This window comes from Lolium perenne, chromosome 7 (genome assembly GCF_019359855.2).
Source record: "Lolium perenne isolate Kyuss_39 chromosome 7, Kyuss_2.0, whole genome shotgun sequence".
NCBI lineage: Eukaryota > Viridiplantae > Streptophyta > Magnoliopsida > Poales > Poaceae > Lolium > Lolium perenne.
Genome location: NC_067250.2, coordinates 293,265,825 through 293,293,782, shown reverse-complemented (window position 1 = coordinate 293,293,782; position 27,958 = coordinate 293,265,825). Strand labels below are relative to the sequence as shown.

At 42.0% G+C, this 27,958-nt stretch overlaps 3 protein-coding genes across 3 annotated transcripts in view; all 3 read left to right on the top strand.

Annotated features, from left to right (window-relative positions):
- The first annotated feature begins 1,071 nt into the window (after nucleotides 1-1,071).
- Nucleotides 1,072-27,958, top strand: part of LOC127322788 (polyubiquitin 11) — a 148,760-nt gene continuing 121,873 nt past the window's right edge. The window contains exon 1 of the mRNA XM_071823469.1: nucleotides 1,072-1,195. The gene's annotated coding sequence lies outside the window, so the exon portion shown is untranslated. The remainder of the gene's footprint in view (nucleotides 1,196-27,958) is intronic.
- Nucleotides 1,089-27,958, top strand: part of LOC127312230 (polyubiquitin) — a 237,718-nt gene continuing 210,848 nt past the window's right edge. Inside the window, exon 1 of the mRNA XM_071823465.1 lies at nucleotides 1,089-1,195. The gene's annotated coding sequence lies outside the window, so the exon portion shown is untranslated. The remainder of the gene's footprint in view (nucleotides 1,196-27,958) is intronic.
- Nucleotides 1,099-3,068, top strand: LOC127312224 (polyubiquitin). The gene is made up of 2 exons (XM_051342730.2): nucleotides 1,099-1,195; nucleotides 1,934-3,068. The coding sequence occupies exon 2, from the start codon at nucleotides 1,934-1,936 to the stop codon at nucleotides 2,849-2,851; it is 918 nt and encodes a 305-aa protein (XP_051198690.1). The 5' UTR covers nucleotides 1,099-1,195; the 3' UTR covers nucleotides 2,852-3,068.

Sequence of the window (27,958 nt, the reverse complement as noted above, 5' to 3'; positions counted from 1 at the left end):
TTGACTATTTAATATATGGCATATGATGGACCTATTGCTATTTAACAATCACATATTCCCACTAGCAAGTGTTTGGTTAATTATAATGGATTACAAAGATAGAGTCGATCTAAAATAGTAATAAATAGGTTTACAAACAAGGTAGTACGCATAGTTGGTCATGCATTGTTATTTTCAGTACCTTTGTTTGTTATTGTTCAATTATTTTATAGGAGAGATAAATAAAGTTAAAGTAACATTTAACGCTTCAAGATAAGCAAATGAAGTTACCCTTTCAAAGACATCTCTTTCGTAGTTGAAGTTCAACATGAGAGATCAAATTCCTTGCGTTTTTTTACTTCTCTATACATTATATTTATTTTCTAAAATATTTGAAATATCAAGTCAAATAGTCTAAAGGACACTTTACCATCACAAACGAGGTGTAAGTGTTTAATGTTGTAGAATTTGATGTGGTTTATCTTGCATAAATAACAAACAATATCTCTTATAGCGGTACTTGCAAGATATGAACTAACGAGATAAAGGCCTTCCCATTTTAAATGAAGAAAAAATGGGGTTATAATTTTGAAATGTAAAGAGTATGAGAATTACTAGTAATGTCCACATTTGCAAGGACGCCTATAGGTCACCACGATGCGTGGGGCACATGCGGTAGTAAATATACTTATTTTCCTAATAATGGTGGCGTATATCACACGGATGCATGGAACCAATAGACGGGTAGCGGGACGTGCGAGCTAATGTTGGCTGAAGATAAACTTGTTTTCCAATCGATTTATGTAAGACACTTATACCCTTGCTCATTACTTTTCAAACTGAAAAATGAGTTAATCTCGATTCACTCCCAAGTCTCGAGCTTTTCTTGCAGCCATAAAAAAAAGGTCATAAATCTAGACGGGTGCAGATCCAAGGGTGACTAAACGGCCACCAAGAAGCGTTAATCTCCCAACGGCATCAGACCGCGTGTCACGGTATTCCGCGGAATTGCGTGGTAGGGGACGGATTCCTACCTTCCCTATCCGTATCCGTCGTCGTCGCCGGTGCCGTAGGCTCGTGGGACTCTTCTTCCCCACCGGAGCCGCCTATAAATTCCTGCCCCCTCCCCGTCTCCTCTCCACACAAATCCAATCCAGTCCCCTCTCCGATCTCGTAGACCCGATCGAAGCGCAGGCTCCCTCGTCCTCCTTTCAAGGTACGCGAGTCCCCGATCGACCCGCCCTGCCCTTTTCCTCCTGTTCGTGTTCCCTGATCGTTGGTACCAGTATCATAGATCGATCGTTGTTGCTTCCGCTCGATTGCTAGTCGTTACGAGTAGATCTGCGAGCGGTGGTATTATTATTGTTGATCGATTGCTGTTGATTCGGCTCGGGTTGTAGTTAAATCCCTTTCGGTTATGTCTTGGTTATCGAGTAGATCTGCTGATTTGAGGTTCGGTTGATGTTGATTCGGTTCATCTGTCCAGGCGTAGTTGGCTGATTCCCGCTAGGATGGAGCTAAATATTCGTAGAGGTTGTGATTAAATCGCCCTATGCCTGATATGTTTAGGGATACCCCTGAAATTTACTCTTGGGCCTCGTAGCTCCTTGTAGGATCCTTAGATGTGCATCGATTAAAATCGTGTGGGTTTGATTATATTATTATTGTTGTTGATCCATCATAGATTGTTTTGTGCTTAAACCTAGACTAGATCTGCTAGAGGTTGGATCAACATTGTTACAGTAGACGTTTGTGCATCTTTCTGTTGGTTTTTCGTGCTTAATCATAGAACTGCTAGCGATTGGATCAACATGGTTACAGTAGTCGTTTGTGCATCCTTATATTGATATGTTTGTTGGTTCGTAGTTAGGATTTCGTCTCTATTGCAGCGTGAACTAGTGGTTCACATATTGCTCGTGTAGTGCCTTAACTCTGGTCTACTTCGTACTTACAGATGCAGATCTTCGTCAAGACCCTCACCGGCAAGACCATCACCCTCGAGGTGGAGTCCTCGGACACCATCGACAACGTCAAGGCGAAGATCCAGGACAAGGAGGGCATCCCTCCGGACCAGCAGCGCCTCATCTTCGCTGGCAAGCAGCTCGAGGACGGCCGCACACTCGCTGACTACAACATCCAGAAGGAGTCCACCCTCCACCTGGTTCTCCGCCTGCGCGGTGGCATGCAGATCTTCGTCAAGACCCTCACCGGCAAGACCATCACCCTTGAGGTCGAGTCGTCTGACACCATTGACAACGTCAAGGCCAAGATCCAGGACAAGGAGGGTATCCCTCCGGACCAGCAGCGACTCATCTTCGCTGGCAAGCAGCTTGAGGACGGCCGTACCCTCGCCGACTACAACATCCAGAAGGAGTCCACCCTCCACCTGGTGCTCCGCCTCCGTGGTGGTATGCAGATCTTTGTCAAGACCCTCACTGGCAAGACCATCACCCTGGAGGTGGAGTCGTCAGACACCATCGACAACGTGAAGGCGAAGATCCAGGACAAGGAGGGCATCCCACCGGACCAGCAGCGCCTCATCTTCGCTGGCAAGCAGCTGGAGGATGGCCGCACCCTGGCAGACTACAACATCCAGAAGGAGTCCACCCTCCACCTGGTGCTCCGCCTCCGTGGTGGTATGCAGATCTTTGTCAAGACCCTCACTGGCAAGACCATCACCCTCGAGGTGGAGTCGTCAGACACCATCGACAACGTGAAGGCGAAGATCCAGGACAAGGAGGGCATCCCCCCAGACCAGCAGCGTCTGATCTTTGCTGGTAAGCAGCTGGAGGATGGCCGCACCCTGGCGGACTACAACATCCAGAAGGAGTCCACCCTTCACTTGGTGCTCCGCCTCCGTGGTGGCCAGTAAGGAGCTGATTCAATCTCTGAGGGTTCTCAACTGTGGGGTCTTCGGTGTCCTCCACTGGGGATGTCAGTTGTTCTGGTCGAGTGGTCGATTATCTTCTTTTCCTGCCGTTTTGTTGTCTAGTGTGATATCATATTTGTCTACAAACATCTGCCGTGGTGCAGTAGCTATGAATTGAACCGTGATGAATGAATAAGTGAACCCTGAACTTAGTTTCAAATTCTGTTGTGTCTGCATATCCCGTTGCTGATGTGTTCTTGATCTACTGTACTTGTTTGTAGTCTTATATCTGGATCCAGTTTTTTTTTTCTTTTGCATTTTATCAGTGAAGTTCAGTTTGTTGCCAGCTCGGGGGTTTAGCCGATAAGCACGAATACTGATCCTCAGATCCTCAACTTTAATCTGTTGTTTCTATCTTCCTTCTTTTTTCGTTTTTTTTTTTGCATGTATGTGCTGTGCGGTCCAGTGAGCTCTTAGAGCATCTCCAACCGAAGCTCCGAAAATCGGCGCCCTATATGTACCAAAAATCGGCGCGCTATATGTAGTTTGCAACGCGCTGTAAGCTCCAAAAATCGGCGCGCTATATGTAGTTTGCAACGCGTTGTAAACTGATACGGCGCGTTGGCGCGAAAGTCGCCCCGCCGGAAGCGTCATTTTGCCGCGCGGGACACGCGGCAAAAGTCCTCCGCCGAAAGCGCCATTATGCAGCGCGTTGCTTCGTTTTCGTTCGAAATATAAATCAAATAAAACAAATAAAACACGAAAAATTATGAAATATATTAAAAGTTTGACATTTGAAACTACACTCGTAGTTCGAGGAGTGCGAGCTCGGAGTCGTCTCCGACACCGACGTCGAAGTCCACTCGAAGGACGAGGAGGAGAGTACGATGGTGGACGGCCCTGCGCCGTTTTTCTTCTCCTCCTCCTTCCTCGCCGCCTTCTCTGCCCTCACCGCCTTCCTCGTCGCGGACTCCGCACGGCGCTTGTCGCGGCTCGCCTTATTCTTCGCCTTCGCCGCCGCCTTCTCCTCCTTATGCGCGTAGAATGCTTCGGTGGCGGCGACATCTTCAGGAAATTGCCGCGCCCACTCGAGGCGGGGGGCCCCGTCGCGCTCGGCGATGAGTAGCCGATGTTCCAGCTCCCGGCGGCGGCGCTGCTGCTCGTGCGTGATAACCGGCGGCGTCGCCAGCTGCTCTGCCTGCTCCCGCGTCCAGACGTCATGAAAGTTCATGGTCCGGCGGGAGCGGCCGAGGCGCCAGGCGACGGCGTCGTACGCTCGTGCCGCCTCGTGCATCGTGTCGAATGTGCCGAGGCGAATCCGCTCCTCACCGGAACAGATTTCCGCGTCAAAGCGGCCACTCGGCTGCGCCCGAACGCCGTGGTAGCCGGAGGTGGGGCGGCGGCGCGGAGGCATCTTCGGCGGAGTCGCGCGGAGGCGGAGCGATCGACGGGAGAGAGGTAGAGCGGCAGGGAGAGAGACGGACGCGTGGAAAGTTCGGCGGTTGGTGATGACCCACAAGTATAGGGGGTGTATCGTAGTACTTTCGATAAATAAGAGTGTCGAACCCAACGAGGAGCAGAAGGTGTTGACAAGCAGTTTCGATGAAGGATTCACTGTAAATGCTCACAGACAAGTATTCAGGGGGTTTTGATATAGCAGATAAATAAAGTACAAGTAAGTAAAATGCGAGAGTAATAGTTGCAGCGAGTGACCCAATCCTTTTTAGCACAAAGGACAAGCCGGTTTGTTTACTTATAATGACTAAACGTTCTTGAGAACACACGGGAATTTAGTCTAGTGCTTTCGCTTCATATAGTTGATTAATCTTCATTGTTTTGATAAGTGTTGTGTGGGTGAACCTATGCTAATGCATCGCCCTTCCTAGGACTAATACATACTTGTGATTATACCCCTTGCAAGCATCCGCAAATACAAGAAAGTAATTAAGATAAATCTAACCACAGCCTTAAATTCTGAGATCCTGCTATCCCTCCTGCATCGATATACCAACGGGGGTTCAGGTTGCTGTCACTCCGGCAACCCCACAATTAGCAAACGAATACAAGATGTACTCCCCTAGGCCCATAAAGGTGAAGTATCATGTAGTCGACGTTCACATGACACCACTAGAAGAATAACACCACAACTTAAATATCAAACCATTGAATATTACTCAACATAGTTCACTACTAACATTTAGACTTCACCCATGTCCTCAAGAACTAAACGAACTACTCATGAGACATCATATGGAACATGATCAGAGGTGATATGATGATGAATAACAATCTGAACATAAACCTTGGTTCAATGGTTTCACTCAATAGCATCAATAACAAGGAGTAATCAATACCGGGAGAGTTTCCCCTATCAAACAATCAAGATTCAACCCTAGATGTTACAGTGGTGACGAGGTGCAGCGGTGGAGATGGCAGTGTCGATGGTGGAGATGATGGTGATGATGATCCCAATGAAGTTCAGCTCGATGACGATGACGATGGCGTCGATTTCCCCCTCCGGGAGGGAATTTCCCCGGTGGATTTCTGCCCGCCGGAGAGCTCTTTTCTCTCTGGTGTTTTCCGCCCCGCAGAGGCGCCTGTGTCTCCTCGCGATTATTCCCAGCACCTTAGGTTTTCGGGTAGATGAAGTACGCGAAAGAGAGGCGGCCGAAGGGGGCTATGGGCCCCCTCCCCACAAGGCGGCGCGGCCAGGGCAGGGCCCGCGCCGACCTATGGGGGGGCCCATGGCGGCCCTCCTCGGTTCCTCCTTTTGGCTGGCTCATTCTTCTGTAAAAATAAGATCTTCGGTGTAATTTCCGTCAATTGTTGATCTCCAGAAATATTGCATTCTGACGGTGCTTTTTCCAGCAGAATCCTGACTCTGGTGAATGATTCTCCAATAATCATGAAACATGCAAAATAGGTGAAATAACATAAGTATCATCTCTAAATATGAAATATATCAATGAATAACAGTAAATTATGATATAAAATAGTGATGCAAAATGGACGTATCAACTCCCCCCAAGCTTAGACTTCGCTTGTCCCCAAGAGAAACTGAACTCAGTAAACAAGACCACATGTTTATAGAGTGAAGAGTCGATAAATAAAATACGGACAAGAAGCATCACATCAATTCACACAAGACATTCTAGTGAACAACTTCCTCATATAATTAAACTTGAAACAAGTAGAAGGAAATCACAAATAAAGGTACATAGGAGATCATAATTGGTGATGGCAGACTTCGTTCTTGGTCAAAGAACAATTATCAGGTTGTACTTATCTGTCGAGCAGCGCTCTTATATTAAAGCTTATACATCAAAACTTGCATACTCAATCATAATAATCTCCTCATAATCATCGATAAATTTCAGAGCTATATTCATTCAGATAAAACTTGTACTAAACAAGAAAGAATAAAAGGCACGATTAAATAGATCACAATATAGATGGTTGGATCACAACAACTCAATTGCTTGCTTAAGATGGAGGGAAATAGGTTTACTGACTCAACATGAAAGTAAAAGATAGGCCCTTCGCAGAGGGAAGCAAGGATTAAATCATGTGCTAGAGCTTTTTAAGTTTTGAAATCATATAGAGAGCATAAAAGTAAAGTTTTGAGAGGTGTTTGTTGTTGTCAACGAATGGTAGTGGGCACTCTAGCTACCTTATCAACCAGACTTTCAAGAGCGGCTCCCATGAAGGATGTTATCTCTACCAGCAAGGTAGATCATCCCTCTTCTCTTTTGTTTACACATGTATTTAGTTTCATTATTGATGACACTCCTCCCAACCTTTTGCTTACACAAGCCATGGCTAACCGAATCCTCGGGTGCCTTCCAACATTCTCATACCATGGAGGAGTGTCTATTTGCAAAATTAAGTTGCTTACTGATAGATCAGGGCAAAGCATGTGAAGAGAATTATTAATGCAAGTTAATTAATTGGGGCTGGGAACCCCGTTGCCAGCTCTTTTTGCAAAATTATTGGATAAGCGGATGAGCCACTAGTCCATTGATGAAAGTCTGTCAGAAGTAAATGACAAGATCGAAAGATAAAACACCACATACTTCCTCATGAGCTATAAAACATTTACACAAATAAGAGATAATAACTTTTGAATTTTTTAAAGGTAGCACATGAAGTATTTACTTGAAATGGCGCAAAATACCACATAATAGGTAGTTATGGTGGACACTGATGGCATAGGTTTGGTTTAAGGTTTTGGACGCACGAGAGGCATTCCCTCTCAGTACAGGTCTTTGGCTAGCAAGGTTGATTAACAAGCATAAGAGTTGAGGGAAACAAACAAATATACACGTGATGGAAACAATCATGCATCTTTGTTGTAAGCACAAATAATTTAAACTTCAGAATACTAAGCTCATAGCTAACAAGAAAGATAATGAAATAACATATCTACATGTATTTCCTCTTTTCTACTTAAACTCAAAGTGTTGTTGCTATTGACCAATGCTAAGTTTGCCAAAACCAAATAGATTTACTCAATGCTCCCAAAGTGATACCAATACTAACAACAAGATCAATCACATAATAGAGATTGCAAACTAAAATAAGGTGTGCAATATGTAAATGATAAAACTTCTCATTAATATTCCATAACGATAACTCACACCAAGGGATACATAGATAACCAACTAAAGAGAGATACTTCCACACTGCAAACTATCTTATATGATAACTTCCCTACTCATGATATGACACTACTTGACAGTAAAAAGATAAAAGATAGTGATGATGTGATACCGCGGCACTCCCCCAAGCTTGGAACAAACCAAGGGGATGCCAATACCAATGATGAATTACTACTTCGGTGATGATGGTGAATCCTTGATAAGCTTCTTAACCAGCTCCTTTAGCTCATCAATCTCGTAAGTGAGGTTGCGGATCAGCTCCGAATTTTGCTCGATGCGGTTAAGAAGTATGTAAGACGGTGAGTCCCAACTCTTAGAGTTGTTTCCCCACTCCTCAGCTTCAGATTTCGTCCTTCCTGCAGTGTTAGAACGATCTATATCCCAACCACTAGGCAATACCGCCTTGGGAATCCTTTCAATTTGACGATTATAAATTAGAGTGCGGAAAGGGTTGTCAATGCCTGGAGGAGATGTCCTTGGAGCTAGGAAGCGACGTGGAACTCCTCCTCCGGTGCTAATCCGTGCGTTTTTCTTGGTGTTGAACGGGTTTGCTACCACGCCGATGCTTGCGACGGTGGCGCGCGGATATACTCGCGGAACTTCCTCCACTTCTCCTTCATCCTCGCACTCGACTTCTTCCTTCAAATCGGGGTCTTGAATATCTTCCTCCAAAGGCCCCTTGTCCTTGTTGTTGGAGACCATGGTGCTTCTAGATCAAAAACAGATCCTGGCAGAAAACAGCTCGAAACAAAACACGACGAGAGAACGATATACGGACCTCCAGGGGTCCGGGGGATCATATAGCAAAAAATTTCACGACAAAAGGAAAGTACCAGGTCGAAAACGAGTGGAAGAGGGACTCCGAGGGGCCGTCACCATAGGGCGGCGCGGCCAGGCTGGGGCCCGCGCCGGCCTATGGGGGCACGCCCTCGTGCGTCTCCTCCTCTCCGTTTCGATCTCGTAATTTTTCATATTTTCCGAAAATAGCAAAAATATTGTTCGGAAAGTTAAACGCGGACTTTTTATTACCAGAACTGTTACCTATTCAAAGTCGAACTCTGCAGAACTGTCAATTTGACCTTTGATGAAAGCTTCCGGAGTCACCACTTGAATAACATCAACATCTTCATTATAAGAATCTCCAGAAATATAGTGCTTGAGCCTTTGTCCATTCACTACTTGTGTGGCATCACCTTTCAGAGAACCAATCTTAATTGCCCCTGAACGATACACCTCCTCAATGACATATGGTCCTTCCCATTTTGAGAGTAATTTCCCTGCAAAAAATCTGAGACGAGACCGATACAACAGGACTTTATCTCCAACATTAAATTCTCTTTTAATAATTCTTCTATCGTGCCATTTCTTAACTTTCTCCTTAAAAAGTTTAGCATTTTATAAGCTTCACTTCTCCATTCATCTAAAGAACTCAATTGTAGCAACCTTTTCTTACCGGCAAGTTTAAAATCTTTATTAAGTTCTCTTACAGCCCAATAAGCTTTGTGCTCCAGTTCTAAAGGTAAATGACAAGCTTTCCCATAAACCATTTTATAAGGTGACATCCCCATAGGTTTTTTATAAGCAGTTCTATAAGCCCACAATGCTTCCTTTAACTTACTAGCCCAGTTCTTTCTAGATTTATTAACAGTCTTTCCCAAGATAGATTTAATTTCTCTATTTGATAATTCTACTTGCCCACTAGTTTGAGGATGATAAGCGGAAGCAATCCTATGATTAATACCATATTTAGCAAGAGTTTTTCTAAAACCACCATGAATAAAATGAGAACCTCCATCAATCATAATATATCTAGGTACTCCAAACCTAGGAAAAATAATATCTAAAAGCATTTTTAAAGAAGTCTCACCATCAGCACTTTTTGTGGGTATGGCTTCCACCCATTTAGTAACATAATCAACAGCAACAAGTATATGAGTATTACCTTCTGAAGAAGGGAAAGGACCCATGAAGTCAAATCCCCAACAATCAAATGGTTCAATAACAAGAGTATAGTTCATAGGAATTTCATTGCGTCCTGAGATATTACCAACTCTTTGACATTCATCACAAGATAAGATAAACTTCCTTGCATCTTTAAAGAGAGTCGGCCAATAAAAACCTGATTGTAGAACCTTTTGCGCAGTTCTATCTCCGGCGTGATGTCCTCCATAAACACTACCATGACACTTACTCAATATCTCTTGTTGTTCATATTCTGGGACACATCTTCGCATAATACCATCCGCTCCTTCTTTATATAAGTGTGGGTCATCCAAAAAATAATGCATCAAATCATAAAAGAATTTTCTCCTTTGCTGAGCTGAAAAGGTCGGAGGCAAGTACTTGCAAACAATAAAGTTAGCATAATCAGCATACCAAGGACTATCTCGCGAGCTCACCTTTATTACAGCCAATTGTTCATTTGGAAAACTATCATTAACAGGAACAGAATCATAAGCAATATTTTCCAATCTAGATAAGTTATCAGCAACATGATTATCAGCACCTTTCCTATCTATAATATGTAAATCAAATTCTTGCAAAAGAAGTACCCATCTAATAAGCCTTGGCTTAGCATCTTTCTTTTCCATAAGGTATCTAATTGCAGCATGATCAGTATGAATCGTAATTTTTGAATCAACAATATAAGATCTAAACTTGTCACAAGCAAAAACTACAGCTAATAGTTCTTTTTTCAGTTGTAGCATAATTTCTTTGAGCAGCATCAAGAGTCTTACTAGCATAATGAATAACATTCAATTTCTTATCTACTCGCTGTCCAAGGACAGCACCTACAGCAAAATCACTAGCATCACACATAATTTCAAAAGGTAAGTTCCAATCAGGAGGTTCAACTACAGGAGCAGTTGTTAAGGCTTTCTTTAGAGTTTCAAAAGCTTCCTTACAATCAGCATCAAAAACAAAAGGTACATCTTTTTGAAGAAGATTAGTAAGAGGCTTTCAAATCTTAGAGAAATCTTTAATAAATCTCCTATAAAACCCAGCATGACCAAGAACACTACGAATACCTTTAACATCCCTCGGATAGGGAATCTTCTCAATTGCTTCAACTTTAGCTCTATCAACTTCAATACCTCTCTCAGAAATTTTATGTCCCAATACAATTCCTTCGTTAACCATAAAGTGGCATTTCTCCCAATTAAGAACAAGGTTAGTTTCTTCACATCTCTGCAAAACTTTATCAAGGTTTCGCAAGCAATTATCAAAAGAATTCCCATAGACAGAAAAATCATCCATGAATACCTCTACAATCTTTTCACAAAATCCATGAAAAATAGCAGACATGCATCTTTGAAAAGTAGCAGGAGCATTACATAAACCAAAAGGCATACGCCTATAAGCATAAGTTCCATAGGGACAAGTGAAAGTTGTTTTCTCTTGATCTTTAGCTCTAACATCAATTTGTGAAAACCCAGAATAACCATCAAGAAAGCAGAAATGAGTATTTTTAGACAACCTTTCTAACATTTGATCAATAAAAGGTAAAGGGTAATGATCTTTCTTAGTAACTTTATTAACTTTTCGAAAATCAATGCACATTCTATACCCTACAACTACTCTTTGAGGGATGAGCTCATCATTATCATTAGGCACAACAGTTATTCCTCCTTTCTTAGGAACACAATGCACAGGACTAACCCATCTACTATCAGCAATAGGATATATAATACCTGCTTCAAGAAGTTTCAATACCTCATTTCTTACCACATCCTTCATCTTAGGAATTAAACGACGCTGATGTTCAACAACAGGCTTTGCATCATCTTCCATATTGATGGCATGTTGGCAAATAGCGGGAGAAATCCCCTTCAAATCATCAAGAGTGTAACCAATAGCTCCTCGGTGTTTCTTCAATATTTCCAATAACCTTTCTTCCTCAAAATCTGAAAGCTTAGAACTAATAATAACAGGATATATTTTCTTATCATCAATATGAGCATACTTAAGATTATCAGGCAACAGTTTTAACTCAAAAACAGGATCTTCCTTTGGTGGTGGTGTTGTACCTAGGTCTTCAACCGGCAAGTCGTGTTTAAGAATAGGTTGATGATACGTCTCCGACGTATCGATAATTTCTTATGTTCCATGCCACATTATTGATGATATCTACATGTTTTATGCATACTTTATGTCATTATTATGCGTTTTCCGGAACTAACCTATTGACGAGATGCCGAAGTGCCAGTTCCTGTTTTCTGCTATTTTTGGTTTCAGAAATCCTAGTAAGGAAATATTCTCGGAATCGGACGAAATCAACGCCCAGGGTCCTATTTTTCCACGAAGCTTCCAGAAGTCCGAAGGGGAAACGAAGTGGGGCCACGAGGTGGGGACACAGTAGGGCGGCGCGGCCCAAGCCCTGGCCGCGCCGGCCTAGTGTGTGGCCCCACCAGGACTCCACCGACCTTGCCCTTCCGCCTACTTAAAGTCTCCGTTGTGAAAACCCTACCACGTTCGACGAAACCAGAGAAAACCTTCCAGAGTCGCCGCCATCGCGAAGCCAAGATCTGGGGGACAGGAGTCTCTGTTCCGGCACGCCGCCGGGACGGGGAAGTGCCCCCGGAAGGCTTCTCCATCAACACCACCGCCATCTTCATCAACGCTGCTGTCTCCCATGAGGAGGGAGTAGTTCTCCATCGAGGCTCGGGGCTGTACCGGTAGCTATGTGGTTAATCTCTCTCCTATGTACTTCAATACAATAATCTCATGAGCTGCCTTACATGATTGAGATTCATATGATGATGCTTGTAATCTAGATGTCATTATGCTAGTCAAGTGGATTTTACTTATGTGATCTCCGGAGACTCCTTGTCCCACGTGTGTAAAGGTGACAGTGTGTGCACCGTGTGGGTCTCTTAGGCTATATTTCACAGAATACTTATTCACTGTTATGAATGGCATAGTGAAGTGCTTATTTATATCTCTTTATGATTGCAATGTGTTTTGTATCACAATATATCTGTGTGCTACTCTAGTGATGTTATTAAAGTAGTTTATTCCTCCTGCACGGTGTAATGGTGACAGTGTGTGCATCGTGTAGTACTTGGCGTAGGCTATGATTGTGATCTCTTGTAGATTATGAAGTTAACTATTGCTATGATAGTATTGATGTGATCTATTCCTCCTTTCGTAGTGTGAAGGTGACAGTGTGCATGCTATGTTAGTACTTGGTTTAGTTATGTTGATCTGTTATGCACTCTAAGGTTATTTAAATATGAACATTGAATATTGTGGAGCTTGTTAACTCCGGCATTGAGGGTTCGTGTAATCCTACACAGTTAGTGGTGTTCATCATCCAACAAGAGGGTGTAGAGTCTAGCATCTATCTATTTATTCTGTTATGTGATCAATGTTGAGAGTGTCCACTAGTGAAAGTATGATCCCTAGGCCTTGTTCCTAAATACTGCTATCGGTGCTAGTTTACTGTTTTACTGCATCTTTACTTCCTGCAATATTACTACCATCAACTGCACGCCAGCAAGCACTTTTCTGGCGCCGTTTCTACTGCTCGCATTTATTCATACCACCTGTATTTCACTATCTCTTCGCCGAACTAGTGCACCTATTAGGTGTGTTGGGGACACAAGAGACTTCTTGCTTTGTGGTTGCAGGGTTGCATGAGAGGGATATCTTTGACCTCTTCCTCCCTGAGTTCGATAAACCTTGGGTGATCCACTTAAGGGAAACTTGCTGCTGTTCTACAAACCTCTGCTCTTGGAGGCCCAACACTGTCTACAATAATAGAAGCACCCTTATACATCAAGCACTTTTCTGGCGCCGTTGCCGGGGAGGAAAGGTAAAAGGCACTCATACTCCGGTCCCAGGTAACTAAGTACTTTTCTGTTGCCGTTGTGTGTTTGCTCGAAGCTATTTCCTTTAGATCCTGCAATTGCATCTTTTTGTTTCTTGTTTACACTAGTTAGGCATAATGGACAACAATGAGCTTCTTATTCTATTTCCTGATTTAAGATATGGATGGTTTGATTCGAAAATTAAAAAACCTATGGAACATATTAGTATGAACGCTTTGAACACCATTGTTGCTAATGATATGGAAAATTCTAAGCTTGGGGAAGCTGGCTTTGATGAGCATGATATTTTTAGTCCCCCAAGCATTGAGGAGAAAATTTACTTTGATGATACTTTGCCTCCTATATTTGATAATGAGAATAATAATGATAGCTACTTTGTTGAATTTTCTCCCACTACAACTAATAAAATTGATTATGCTTATGTGGAGAGTAATGATACTTTTATGCATGTGAATAAGAATGTTTTATGTGATACTTATATTGTTGAGTTTGTTCATGATGTCTCTGAAAATTATTATGAGAGAGGAAAATATGGTTGTAAAAATTTTCATGTTACTAAAACACCTCTCTATATGCTGAAATTTTTGAAGCTACACTGGTTTTATCTTCCTATGCTTGTTACTTTGCTCTTCATGAACTTGTTTATTTACAAGATTCCTATGCATAGGAAGCATGTTAGGCTTAAATTTGTTTTGAATTTGCTTCTTGATGCTCTCTTTCGCTTCAACTCTTATTTCTTGGGAGAGCATCATTAAAATTGCTGAGCCTATCTTAATGGCTATAAAGAAAGAACTTCGTGGGAGATAACCCATGTGTTTATTTTGTTACAGTACTTTTATTTTGTATTTGAGTCTTGGAAGTTGTTACTACTGTAGCAACCTCTCCTTATCTTATTTTATTGCATTGTTGTGCCAAGTAAAGTCTTTGATAGTAGGGTTGATACTAGATTTGGATTACTGCGCAGAAACAGATTTCTGTCTGTCACGAATCTGGGCCTAATTCTCTGTAGGTAACTCAGAAAACTCTGCCAATTTACGTGCGTGATCCTCAGATATGTACGCAACTTTCATTCAATTTGGGCATTTTCATCTGAGCAAGTCTGGTGCCACTTTAAAATTCATCTTTACGGACTGTTCTGTTTTGACAGATTCTGCCTTTTATTTCGCATTGCCTCTTTTGCTGTGTTGGATGGATTTCTTTGTTCCATTGACTTCCAGTAGCTTTGGGCAATGTCCAGAAGTGTTAAGAATGATTGTGTCACCTCTGAACATGTGAATTTTTAATTATGCACTAACCCTCTAATGAGTTTGTTTCGAGTTTGGTGTGGAGGAAGTTTTCAAGGGTCAAGAGAGGAGGATGATACAACGTGATCAAGAAGAGTGAGAGCTCTAAGCTTGGGGATGCCCCGGTGGTTCATCCCTACATATTTCAAGAAGACTCAAGCATCTAAGCTTGGGGATGCCCAAGGCATCCCCTTCTTCATCGACAAATTTATCAGGTTCCTCCCTTGAAACTATATTTTTATTCGGTCACATCTTATGTACTTTACTTGGAGCGTCTATTTGTTTTTGTTTTTGTTTGAATAAATGCTTGTGTGGGAGAGAGACACGCTCTGCTGGTTCATATGAACACATGTGTTCTTAGCTTTTAATGTTCATGGCGAAGGTTGAAACTGCTTCGTTAATTGTTATATGGTTGGAAACGGGAAATGCTACATGTAGTAATTGGTAAAATGTCTTGGATAATGTGATACTTGGTAATTGTTGTGCTCATGTTTAAGCTCTTGCATCATATACTTTGCACCTATTAATGAAGAAATACATAGAGCTTGCTAAAATTTGGTTTGCATAATTGGTCTCTCTAAGGTCTAGATAATTTCTAGTAAAGAGTTTGAACAACAAGGAAGACGGTGTAGAGTCTTATAATGTTTACAATATGTCTTTTATGTGAGTTTTGCTGCACCGGTTCATCCTTGTGTTTGTTTCAAATAAACCTTGCTAGCCTAAGCCTTGTATCGAGAGGGAATACTTCTCATGCATCCAAAATCCTTGAGCCAACCACTATGCCATTTGTGTCCACCATACCTACCTACTACATGGTATTTCTCCGCCATTCCAAAGTAAATTGCTTGAGTGCTACCTTTAAATAATTCAAAATTTATCACCTCTAATTTGTGTCAATGTTTTATAGCTCATGAGGAAGTATGTGGTGTTTATCTTTCATTCTTGTTGGGCAACTTTCACCAATGGACTAGTGGCTTCATCCGCTTATCCAATAATTTTGCAAAAAGAGCTGGCGCGGGGTTCCCAGCCCCCAATTAATCAACCTTCATTAATAATTCTCTTCACATGTTTTGCTCTGATTCATCAGTAAGCAACTTAATTTTGCAAATAGACACTCCTTCATGGTATGTGAATGTTGGAAGGCACCCGAGGATTCGGTTAGCCATGGCTTGTGTAAGCAAAAGGTTGGGAGGAGTGTCATCCATAAATAAAACTAAAATACATGTGTAAACAAAAGAGAAGAGGGATGATCTACCTTGCTGGTAGAGATAACGTCCTTCATGGGAGCCGCTCTTTGAAGGTTTGTCCTGCAAGGGGTTAGAGTGCCCACTACCATTCGTTGACAACAACAAACACATCTCAAAATTTTACTTTTATGCTCTCTTTATGTTTTCAAAACCAAAGCTCTAGCACAAATATAGCAATCAATGCTTCCCTCTGCGAAGGGCCTTTCTTTTACTTTTATGTTGAGTCAGTTCACCTATCCCTCTCCACCTCAAGAAGCAAACACTTGTGTGAACTGTGCATTGATTCCTACATACTTGCATATTGCACTTGTTATATTACTTTACATTGACACTATCCATGAGATATACATGTTATAAGTTGAAAGCAACCGCTGAAACTTAATCTTCCTTTGTGTTGCTTCAATACCTTTACTTTGATTTATTGCTTTATGAGTTAACTCTTATGCAAGACTTATTGATGCTTGTCTTGAAGTACTATTCATGAAAAGTCTTTGCTTTATGATTCAGTTGTTTACTCATGTCATTACCATTGTTTTGATCGCTGCATTCATTACATATGCTTACAATAGTATGATCAAGGTTATGATGGCATGTCACTCCAGAAATTATCTTTGTTATCGTTTACCTGCTCGGGACGAGCAGAACTAAGCTTGGGGATGCTGATACGTCTCCGACGTATCGATAATTTCTTATGTTCCATGCCACATTATTGATGATATCTACATGTTTTATGCATACTTTATGTCATTATTATGCGTTTTCCGGAACTAACCTATTGACGAGATGCCGAAGTGCCAGTTCCTGTTTTCTGCTGTTTTTGGTTTCAGAAATCCTAGTAAGGAAATATTCTCGGAATCGGACGAAATCAACGCCCAGGGTCCTATTTTTCCACGAAGCTTCCAGAAGTCCGAAGGGGAAACGAAGTGGGGCCACGAGGTGGGGACACAGTAGGGCGGCGCGGCCCAAGCCCTGGCCGCGCCGGCCTAGTGTGTGGCTCCACCAGGACTCCACCGACCTTGCCCTTCCGCCTACTTAAAGTCTCCGTTGCGAAAACCCTACCACGTTCGACGAAACCAGAGAAAACCTTCCAGAGCCGCCGCCACCGCGAAGCCAAGATCTGGGGGACAGGAGTCTCTGTTCCGGCACGCCGCCGGGACGGGGAAGTGCCCCCGGAAGGCTTCTCCATCAACACCACCGCCATCTTCATCAACGCTGCTGTCTCCCATGAGGAGGGAGTAGTTCTCCATCGAGGCTCGGGGCTGTACCGGTAGCTATGTGGTTAATCTCTCTCCTATGTACTTCAATACAATAATCTCATGAGTTGCCTTACATGATTGAGATTCATATGATGATGCTTGTAATCTAGATGTCATTATGCTAGTCAAGTGGATTTTACTTATGTGATCTCCGGAGACTCCTTGTCCCACGTGTGTAAAGGTGACAGTGTGTGCACCGTGTGGGTCTCTTAGGCTATATTTCACAGAATACTTATTCACTGTTATGAATGGCATAGTGAAGTGCTTATTTATATCTCTTTATGATTGCAATGTGTTTTGTATCACAATATATCTGTGTGCTACTCTAGTGATGTTATTAAAGTAGTTTATTCCTCCTGCACGGTGTAATGGTGACAGTGTGTGCATCGTGTAGTACTTGGCGTAGGCTATGATTGTGATCTCTTGTAGATTATGAAGTTAACTATTGCTATGATAGTATTGATGTGATCTATTCCTCCTTTCGTAGTGTGAAGGTGACAGTGTGCATACTATGTTAGTACTTGGTTTGGTTATGTTGATCTGTTATACACTCTAAGGTTATTTAAATATGAACATTGAATATTGTGGAGCTTGTTAACTCCGGCATTGAGGGTTCGTGTAATCCTACACAGTTAGTGGTGTTCATCATCCAACAAGAGGGTGTAGAGTCTAGCATCTATCTATTTATTCTGTTATGTGATCAATGTTGAGAGTGTCCACTAGTGAAAGTATGATCCCTAGGCCTTGTTCCTAAATACTGCTATCGCTGCTAGTTTACTGTTTTACTGCATCTTTACTTCCTGCAATATTACTACCATCAACTGCACGCCAGCAAGCACTTTTCTGGCGCCGTTGCTACTGCTCGCATTTATTCATACCACCTGTATTTCACTATCTCTTCGCCGAACTAGTGCACCTATTAGGTGTGTTGGGGACACAAGAGACTTCTTGCTTTGTGGTTGCAGGGTTGCATGAGAGAGATATCTTTGACCTCTTCCTCCCTGAGTTCGATAAACCTTGGGTGATCCACTTAAGGGAAACTTGCTGCTGTTCTACAAACCTCTGCTCTTGGAGGCCCAACACTGTCTACAAGAATAGAAGCACCCGTAGACATCAGTTGACGAAGGAAAATTTCATCAAGCTCAATCCTTTCTTCCCTAAAAACTTCACTCTCACTATCCTCCAAATGTTGCTGCAAAGGATTATTAGGAGCGAGAGCAATAGATGCACACTGTTCAACTCTAAAATCATCGTTAGGCAAATCAGCTTTATAAGGAGTTTCGGTAAATTTAGAGAAATTAAACTCATAAGATTCACCAGCAAATTTAGTCACAATTTTCTCTTTCTTGCAATCTATAATAGCTCCACAAGTATTTAGAAAAGGTCTACCAAAAATAATAGGACAAGACTTACTAGCAGCAGAACCAAGTACCAAAAAGTCAGCAGGATATTTAATCTTACCACATAGAACTTCTACATCTCGAACAATACCAATAGGAGAGATAGTTTCTCTATTAGCTAGCCGAATAACCACATCGATATCTTCAAGTTCACAAGAACCAATTTCATGCATGATTTCCGTGTAAAGCTCATAAGGAATGGCACTAATACTTGCACCAATGTCGCATAAACTATAATAACAATAATCACCAATTCTAACAGAGAGCATAGGAACACTGGCTTCCCTAGACTTATTAGGATGCGAAACAATATTAGAAGCATCTTCACAAAAAATGATATGACCATCTTCTACATTTTCAGTCACAAGATCTTTAACTATTGCAATAGCAGGTTCAACCTTTATTTGCTCTTCAGGTTCTATAGGTTTCTTTGCACTTTTATTAACCGCACTAGTTATAACAGAATACTCCTTCATTTTAGCAGGAAAAGGAGTTTTTTCAATATAAGCTTCAGGAAGAATATGATCAACAGTTTTAATTTCAACACATTTATTTGATGAATCAGTTTTATCTTTGTAAGGTTCATGATACTTATCAAAATTCTTCCTAGGCAATTCAAAATGAGAGGCAAAAGCTTTATAAAAATTCGCAACAACTTGAGAGTCAAGACCATAAGCAGCACTCATATTACGAAATTTATCAGTATCCATAAAAGTTTCAATGCATTCATAATCATAATTTATACCTGACTCTCTACCTTTGTCGTTCTCCCATCCTTCAGTATTCTCCTGAATCCGATCAAGAAGGTCTCTTTTAAACTCTTCTTTGTTGCGTGTAAATGATCCAGAACAAGTAGTATCCAGCAAGGTTTTATCTTGAAAAGAAAGTCTTGCATAGAAGTTATCAATAATGATATTACCAGGAAGCTCATGAATGGGGCATTTGAGCATTAAAGACTTCAATCTCCTCCATGCTTGGGCAATACTCTCTCCATCATGAGGCCAGAAATTATATATGCGGTTTCGGTCTTTGTGAATTTCACTTGGAGGATAGAACTTAGAATAAAATAGAGGCACAATATCCTTCCAATCAAGAGAATCCCCATTCTTCAACAATTTATACCAATGCGCCGCTTTACCAGACAGCGATATAGAGAATAGTTTCTTCGTAACTTCATAGCAATACCTGCACACTTGAATAGCCCACATAATTCATGTAAAAACAGTAAATGGTCTCCAGGATGGATTGTTCCATCCCCTTCATAGCGGTTATCCACGACACGTTCAATAATTTTTATAGGTATTTTGTATGAAACCTCTTTCTCACCTGGCGCCTCATCCACTACCTTTGCAGTAGTAGTAGATTTTCCAAATAGGAACTCAAGAAAAGACCTCTCCATAATGAATTATAGCAGCAGGCAGAAATAAAATCATCACGTACAGTAAAGGTTTCCCTTACCAATTCTACTTACCAATAGCGCTTCACTCCCCGGCAACGGCGCCAGAAAATAGTCTTGATGACCCACAAGTATAGGGGGTGTATCATAGTACTTTCGATAAATAAGAGTGTCGAACCCAACGAGGAGCAGAAGGTGTTGACAAACAGTTTCGATGAAGGATTCACTGTAAATGCTCACATACAAGTATTCAGGGGGTTTTGATATAGCAGATAAATAAAGTACAGGTAAGTAAAATGCGAGAGTAATAGTTGCAGCGAGTGGCCCAATACTTTTTAGCACAAAGGACAAGCCGGTTTGTTTACTTATAATGACCCAACGTTCTTGAGGACACACGGAAATTTAGTCTAGTGCTTTCGCGTCATATAGTTGATTAATCTTCATTGTTTTGATAAGTGTTGTGTGGGTGAACCTATGCTAATGCATCGCCCTTCCTAGGACTAATACATACTTGTGATTATACCCCTTGCATGCATCCGCAAATACAAGAAAGTAATTAAGATAAATCTAACCACAGCCTTAAACTCTGAGATCCTGCTATCCCTCCTACATCGATATACCAACGGGGGTTCAGGTTGCTGTCACTCCGGCAACCCCACAATTAGCAAACGAATACAAGATGTACTCCCCTAGGCCCATAAAGGTGAAGTATCATGTAGTTGATGTTCACATGACACCACTAGAAGAATAACACCACAACTTAAATATCAAACCATTGAATATTACTCAACATAGTTCACTACTTGTTGGAGATATGCCCAAGAGGCAATAATAAAAGTGATTATTATATATATATCTTTATGTTTATTATAAAAGTTTATATACCATGCTATAATTGTATTAACCGAAACATTGATACATGTGTGTTATGTAAACAACAATGAGTCCCTAGTAAGCCTCTTAACTAGCTTGTTGATTAATAGATGATTAGTTTCATAATCATGAACATTGGATGTTATTAATAACAAGGTTATATCATTATATGAATGATGTAATGGACACACCCAATTAAGCGTAGCATAAGATCACGTCATTAATTTATTTGCTATAAGCTTTCGATACATAGTTACCTAGTCCTTTTGACCATGAGATCATGTAAATCACTTATACCGGAAAGGTACTTTGGTTACATCAAACGCCACTGCGTAAATGGGTGGTTATAAAGGTGGGATTAAGTATCCGGAAAGTATGAGTTGAGGCATATGGATCAACAGTGGGATTTGTCCATCCCGATGACGGATAGATATACTCTGGGCCCTCTCGGTGGAATGTCGTCTAAATAGCTTGCAAGCATATGAATGGTTCATAAGAGACCACATACCACGGTACGAGTAAAGAGTACTTGTCAGGAGACGAGGTTGAACAAGGTATAGAGATACCGATGATCAAACCTCGGACAAGTAAAATATCGCGTGACAAAGGGAATCTCCAGATCCCGCTATTGGTTATTGGTCGGAGAGAAGTCTCAACCATGTCTACATAGTTCGCGAACCGTAGGGTGACACACTTAAGGTTTGATGTCGTTTAAGTAGATATGGAAATATGGAATGGAGTTCGAAGTTTTGTTCGGAGTCTCGGATGGGATCCAGGACATCACGAGGAGGTCCGGAATGGTCCGGAGAATAAGATTCATATATAGGAAGTCATTTTCTAGTTTTGAAAATGATCCGGTATTTTCCTTGAAGGTTCTAGAAGGTTCTAGAAGAGTCCGGAAGAAATCAGCATGGAAGGTGGAGTCCCAGAGGGACTCCACCCACCTTGGCCGGCCAGCCTAAGGGAGGAGGAGTCCCAAGTGGACTCCTCCCCATGGTGGCCGGCCACCCCGCCAAGGAAAGGGGGGAGTCCCACTCCCCCTAGGTTTGGTCATATGGAAGGTTTATGTTGGGGTCTTATTCGGAGACTTTTGACCTAATCCTTGGGGCTTCCACCTATATAAAGAGAGGAGGGGAGGGGCTGGCCAGCCACTCTTGGCTCCACCTTGGCCGCACCCCTATGAGGGCCGGCGCCCAAGCCCCCTCTCCCCAAAACCCTAGCTACCTCTCCTCCACCACATCTCCCGCATATGCTTAGCGAAGCTCCGCCGGAGATCTCCATCGACACCGCCACCATGCCGTCGTGCTGTCGGGATTCCAAGGAGGATCTACTACTTCCGCTGCCCGATGATACGTCCATTTTGCAACACTATTTTATATCATAATTTGCTGTTATTAATTGATATATTTCATATTTGGAGATAATACTTATGTTATTTCATCTATTTTGCATGTTTCATGATTATTGGAGGATCGCGCACCGGAGTCAGGATTCTGCTGGAAAAAGCGCCGTCAGAATGCAATATTTCGGAAGATCAACAGTTGACGGAAATTATATGAAAAATCCTATTTTTCCAGAAGACGAAGGGAGCCAGAAGGGGGAGCCGAGGGGACCCGAGGTGGGCCCACCCCATAGGCCGGCGCGGCCCAAGGCCTGGCCGCGCCGCCCTGTGAGGAGGGGGCCCACAGCCCCCTCTCGCCTCCTTTTCTTCGCGTACGCCTTCGTCCCGAAAACCTAAGCCCCAGAGGATAGTCGCGAAGAGTGATAGCCGCCTCTGCGGGGCGGAGAACACCAGAGAGAAAAGAGCTCTCCGGCGGGCAGGAATCCGCCGGGGAAATTCCCTCCCAGAGGGGGAAATCGACGCCATCGTCACCGTCATCGAGCTGGACATCATCTCCATCACCATCATCATCATCTTCATCATCATCACCGCCATCTCCACTGCTGCACCTCGTCACCGCTGTAACAATTCGGGTTTGATCTTGATTGTTTGATAGGGGAAACTCTCTCGGTGTTGATTTCTACTTGTTATTGATGCTATTGAGTGAAACCATTGAACCAAGGTTTATGTTCAGATTGTTATTCATCATCATATCACCTCTGATCATGTTCCATATGATGTCTCGTGAGTAGTTAGTTTAGTTCTTGAGGACATGGGTGAAGTCTAAATGTTAGTAGTGAATTATGGTTGTCGCTGTTGATTATGTTACTAAATGGGTAGAAGCTATACCAACAAAAAGTGCTGATGGTGAGACTTCTTTAAAAATGCTTTTAGATATTATTTTTCCTAGATTTGGAGTTCCTAGATATATTATGACAGATGGAGGTTCTCATTTTATTCATGGTGGTTTTAGAAAAACTCTTGCTAAATATGGTATTAATCATAGAATTGCTTCCGCTTATCATCCTCAAACTAGTGGGCAAGTAGAATTATCAAATAGAGAGATTAAGTCTATCTTGCAAAAGATTGTTAATAAAACTAGAAAGAACTGGGCTATTAAATTGAAGGACGCACTATGGGCTTATAGAACTGCTTATTAAAATCCTATGGGTATGTCGCCTTATAAAATGGTTTATGGAAAAGCTTGTCATTTACCTTTAGAATTAGAGCACAAAGCTTATTGGGCTGTTAGAGAACTAAACAAAGATCCTAAACTAGCCGGTGATAAGAGGTTGTTGCAATTAAGTTCTCTAGATGAATGGAGAAGTGAAGCTTATGAAAATGCTAAACTCTTTAAGGAGAAAGTTAAGAAATGGCATGATAGAAGAATTATCAAAAGAGAATTTAATGTTGGGGATAAAGTCCTATTGTATCGGTCTCGTCTCAGATTCTTTGCAGGGAAGTTGCTCTCAAAATGGGAAGGACCATATGTTATTGATGAGGTTTATCGATCAGGAGCAATTAAAATTAGCTCTCTCCAAGGCAATGCCACACAAGTGGTGAATGGACAAAGACTCAAGCATTATATCTCAGGTGATTCTTATAATGTAGATGTCAATGTTATTCGAGTGGAAACACCAGAGGCTTTCATCAAAGGTCAAACGGACAGTTCTGCAGAGTTCGACTTTGAATAGGTAACAGTACTGGTAATAAAAGTCCGCGTTTAACTTTCCGAACAATGTTTTTGCTATTTTTGGAAAATATGAAAAATTACGAGATCGAAACGGAGTGGAGGAGACGCACGAGGGCGTGCCCCCATAGGCCGGCGCGGGCCCCAGCCTGGCCGCGCCGCCCTATGAGGACACCGCCTCGTTGTCCCTCTCCGACTCTTGTTCGACCTGGTACTTTCCTTCTGTCGTAAAAATTACTGCTATATAATCCCCCGGACCCCTGGAGGTCCGTATATCGTTTTCTCGACGTGTTTTGTTTCAAGCTGTTTCTGCCAGGATCTATTTTCAATCTAGAAGCACCATGGTCTCCAACAACAAAGACAAGGAGCCTATGGAGGAAGATATTCAAGGTTTCAAGCTGAAAGAAGAATTCAAAGAGGAAGTGAAGGAGACGTCATCAATAAAAAGGAAGCGGCAAACTATGAGGAGTAAGCCAATATTGGTGGGATCGGTTAACACTGGACGTTCTTTTTCTCATAACTTGCAGGGACCTGTACCGCCTGCTCTTAGCCTCGACTCTTTCCCTTGTGTGGAAGAGGCACTATGGGTTACCGATGAGTTTTGTGATCAATACCGTGCGCTGATAAGGGAAGTGGAGATTCTTCTTGAGGAGAACAACCGACTTCGCAGAATGCTGGAGTATTACTCAATTCCTACCACAAGGCTGCCACCGCCACTTTCAGATAACAATGAATCTCTTCGAGTCTTAGTGCATAATTGCCAAATTGAGAAGCTGAAGCTGAAGGATATCCTTAAGGATCGCAGGAACGGACCATCACCATCACCACCGAAGGAGTAATTCATCATCGGTATTGGCATCCCCTTGGTTTGTTCCAAGCTTGGGGGAGTGCCGCGGTATCACATCATCACTATCTTTTACTTTTTATTATCAAGTAGTGTCATATCATGAGTAGGGAAGTTATCATATAAAATGGGTTGCAGTGTGGAAGTATCTCTCCTTTAGTTGGTTGTCTATGTATCCCTTGGTGTGAGGTATCGATATGAAATATTAATGAGAAGTCTTATCGTTTACATATTGCACACCTTATTTTAGTTTGCAATTTCTATTATATGATTGATCTTGATTTTAGTATTGGTACCACTTTGGGAGCATTGAGTAAATCTATTTGGTTTTGGCAAACTTAGCATTGGTCAATAGCAACAACACCTTGAGGTTTAAGTAGAAAATAGAAATATATATAGTTGTTTCATTGTCTTCCTTTCTTGTTAGCTCATAGCTTATTATTCTGAAGTTAAAATTGTTTGTGCTTACAAGAAAGATGCATGATTGTTTCTATCACATGTATATTCGTTTGTTTCCCTCAACTTTTGTGCTTGCTAATTAACCTTGCAAGCCAAAGGCCTGTACTGAGAGGGAATGCTTCTCGTGCATCCAAACCTCAACCCAAACCTATGCCATTTGTGTCCACCATATCTACCTACTACATGGTATTTCTCCGCCATTCCAAAGTAAATTGCTTGAGTGCTACCTTTAAAAGTTCTATCCTTTACCTCTGCAATATATAGCTCATGGGACAAATAGCTTAAAAACTATCGTGGTGAAGAATATGTACTTATGTGTCTTATTTCTTAGTAAGTTGCTTGTTGAGCGGTAACCATGTTTTCTGGGGACGCCATCAACTCTTTTACCTTTGTTGAATATCATGTGAGTTGCTATGCATGTTCGTCTTGTCTGAAGTAAGGGCGGTTTTCACAATCAAATGGTTTGAGTATGCATACTGTTAGAGAAGAACATTGGGCCGCTAACTAAAGCCATGATTCATGGTGGAAGTTTCAGTATGGACAGCTAATCCTCAATCTCTTATGAGAATAATAATTGTTGTTGAATGCTTATGCATTAAAGAGGAGTCCATTATATGTTGTCTATGTTGTCCCGGTATGGATGTCTAAGTTGAGAATAATCAAAAGCGAGAAATCCAATGCGAGCTTTCTCCTTAGACCTTTGTACAGGCGGCATAGAGGTACCCCTTTGTGACACTTGGTTGAAACATATACTATGCAATGATAATCTGTGTTAATCCAAGCTAATTAGGACAAGGTGCGAGCACTATTAGTATACTATGCATGAGGCTTGCAACTTATAAGATGTCTTATACATAACACATATGCTTTATTACTACCGTTGACAAAATTGTTTCTTGTTTTCAAAATGAAAAGCTCTTGCACAAAAATAGTAATCCATGCTTCCCTCTGCGAAGGGTCTGTCTCTTACTTTATGTTGAGTCAGTAAACCTATTCCTCTCCATCTTAAGCAAGCATTTGAGTTGTTGTGATCAAACCATTATATCGTGATTTACTTCATCATGTCTTTTACTCTTCCTTGTTTAGTACAAGTTTTATCTGAATGAATATAGCTTTGAAAGTTATCAATGATTACTATGATTGAGTATGCAAGTTTACCATAAGCTTTAATATGAAAGCGCTGCTCCATAGATAAGTATAATCTGTTAACTGTTCTCTGACCAAGAACAAAGTTTGCCATCACCAAATATGATTTCTTATGCACCTTTATTTGTGATTACCTTATACTTGTTTCAAGTTGAGTTATATGAGGAAGTTGTTCACTAGAATGTCTTGTGTGAATGAATATGATGCTTCTTGTCCGTATTTGATTTATCGACTCTTCACTCCATAAACATGTGGTCCTGTTTACCGAGTTCAGTTTCGCTTGGGGACAAGCGAATTCTAAGCTTGGGGGGAGTTGATACGTCCATTTTGCATCACTATGTTATATCATAATTTGCTGTTATTCATTGATATATTTCATATTTGGAGATAATACTTATGTTATTTCATCTATTTTGCATGTTTCATGATTATTGGAGGATCGCGCACCGGAGTCAGGATTCTGCTGGAAAAAGCGCCGTCAGAATGCAATATTTCGGAAGATCAACAGTTGACGGAAATTATATGAAAAATCCTATTTTTCCAGAAGACGAAGGGAGCCAGAAGGGGGAGCCGAGGTGGGCCCACCCCATAGGCCGGCGCGGCCCAAGGCCTGGCCGCGCCGCCCTGTGAGGAGGGGGCCCACAACCCCCTCTCGCCTCCTTTTCTTCGCGTACGACTTCGTCCCGAAAACCTAAGCCCCAGAGGATAGTCGCGAAGAGTGACAGCCGCCTCTGCGGGGCGGAGAACACCAGAGAGAAAAGAGCTCTCCGGCGGGCAGGAATCCGCCGGGGAAATTCCCTCCCGGAGGGGGAAATCGACGCCATCGTCACCGTCATCGAGCTGGACATCATCTCCATCACCATCTTCATTATCATCACCGCCATCTCCACCGCTGCACCTCAGCACCACTGTAACAATTTGGGTTTGATCTTGATTGTTTGATAGGGGAAACTCTCCCGGTGTTGATTTCTACTTGTTATTGATGCTATTGAGTGAAACCATTGAACCAAGGTTTATGTTCAGATTGTTATTCATCATCATATCACCTCTGATCATGTTCCATATGATGTCTCGTGAGTAGTTAGTTTAGTTCTTGAGGACATGGGTGAAGTCTAAATGTTAGTAGTGAATTATGGTTGAGTAGTATTCAATGTTATGATATTTAAGTTGTGGTGTTATTCTTCTAGTGGTGTCGTGTGAACGTCGACTACACGACACTTCACCATTTATGGGCCTAGGGGAATGCATCTTGTACTCGTTTGCCAATTGCGGGGTTGCCGGAGTGATAGAAACCTGAGCCCCCGTTGGTATATCGATGCAGGAGGGATAGCAGGATCTCAGAGTTTAAGGCTGTGGTTAGATTTATCTTAATTACTTTCTTGTAGTTGCGGATGCTTGCAAGGGGTATAATCACAAGTATGTATTAGTCCTAGGAAGGGCGGTACATTAGCATAGGTTCACCCACACAACACTTATCAAAACAATGAAGATTAATCAACTGTATGAAGCGAAAGCACTAGACTAAAATCCCGTGCGTCCTCAAGAACGTTTGGTCATTATAAGTAAACAAACCGGCTTGTCCTTTGTGCTAAAAAGGATTGGGCCACTCGCTGCAATTATTACTCTCGCACTTTACTTACTCGTAC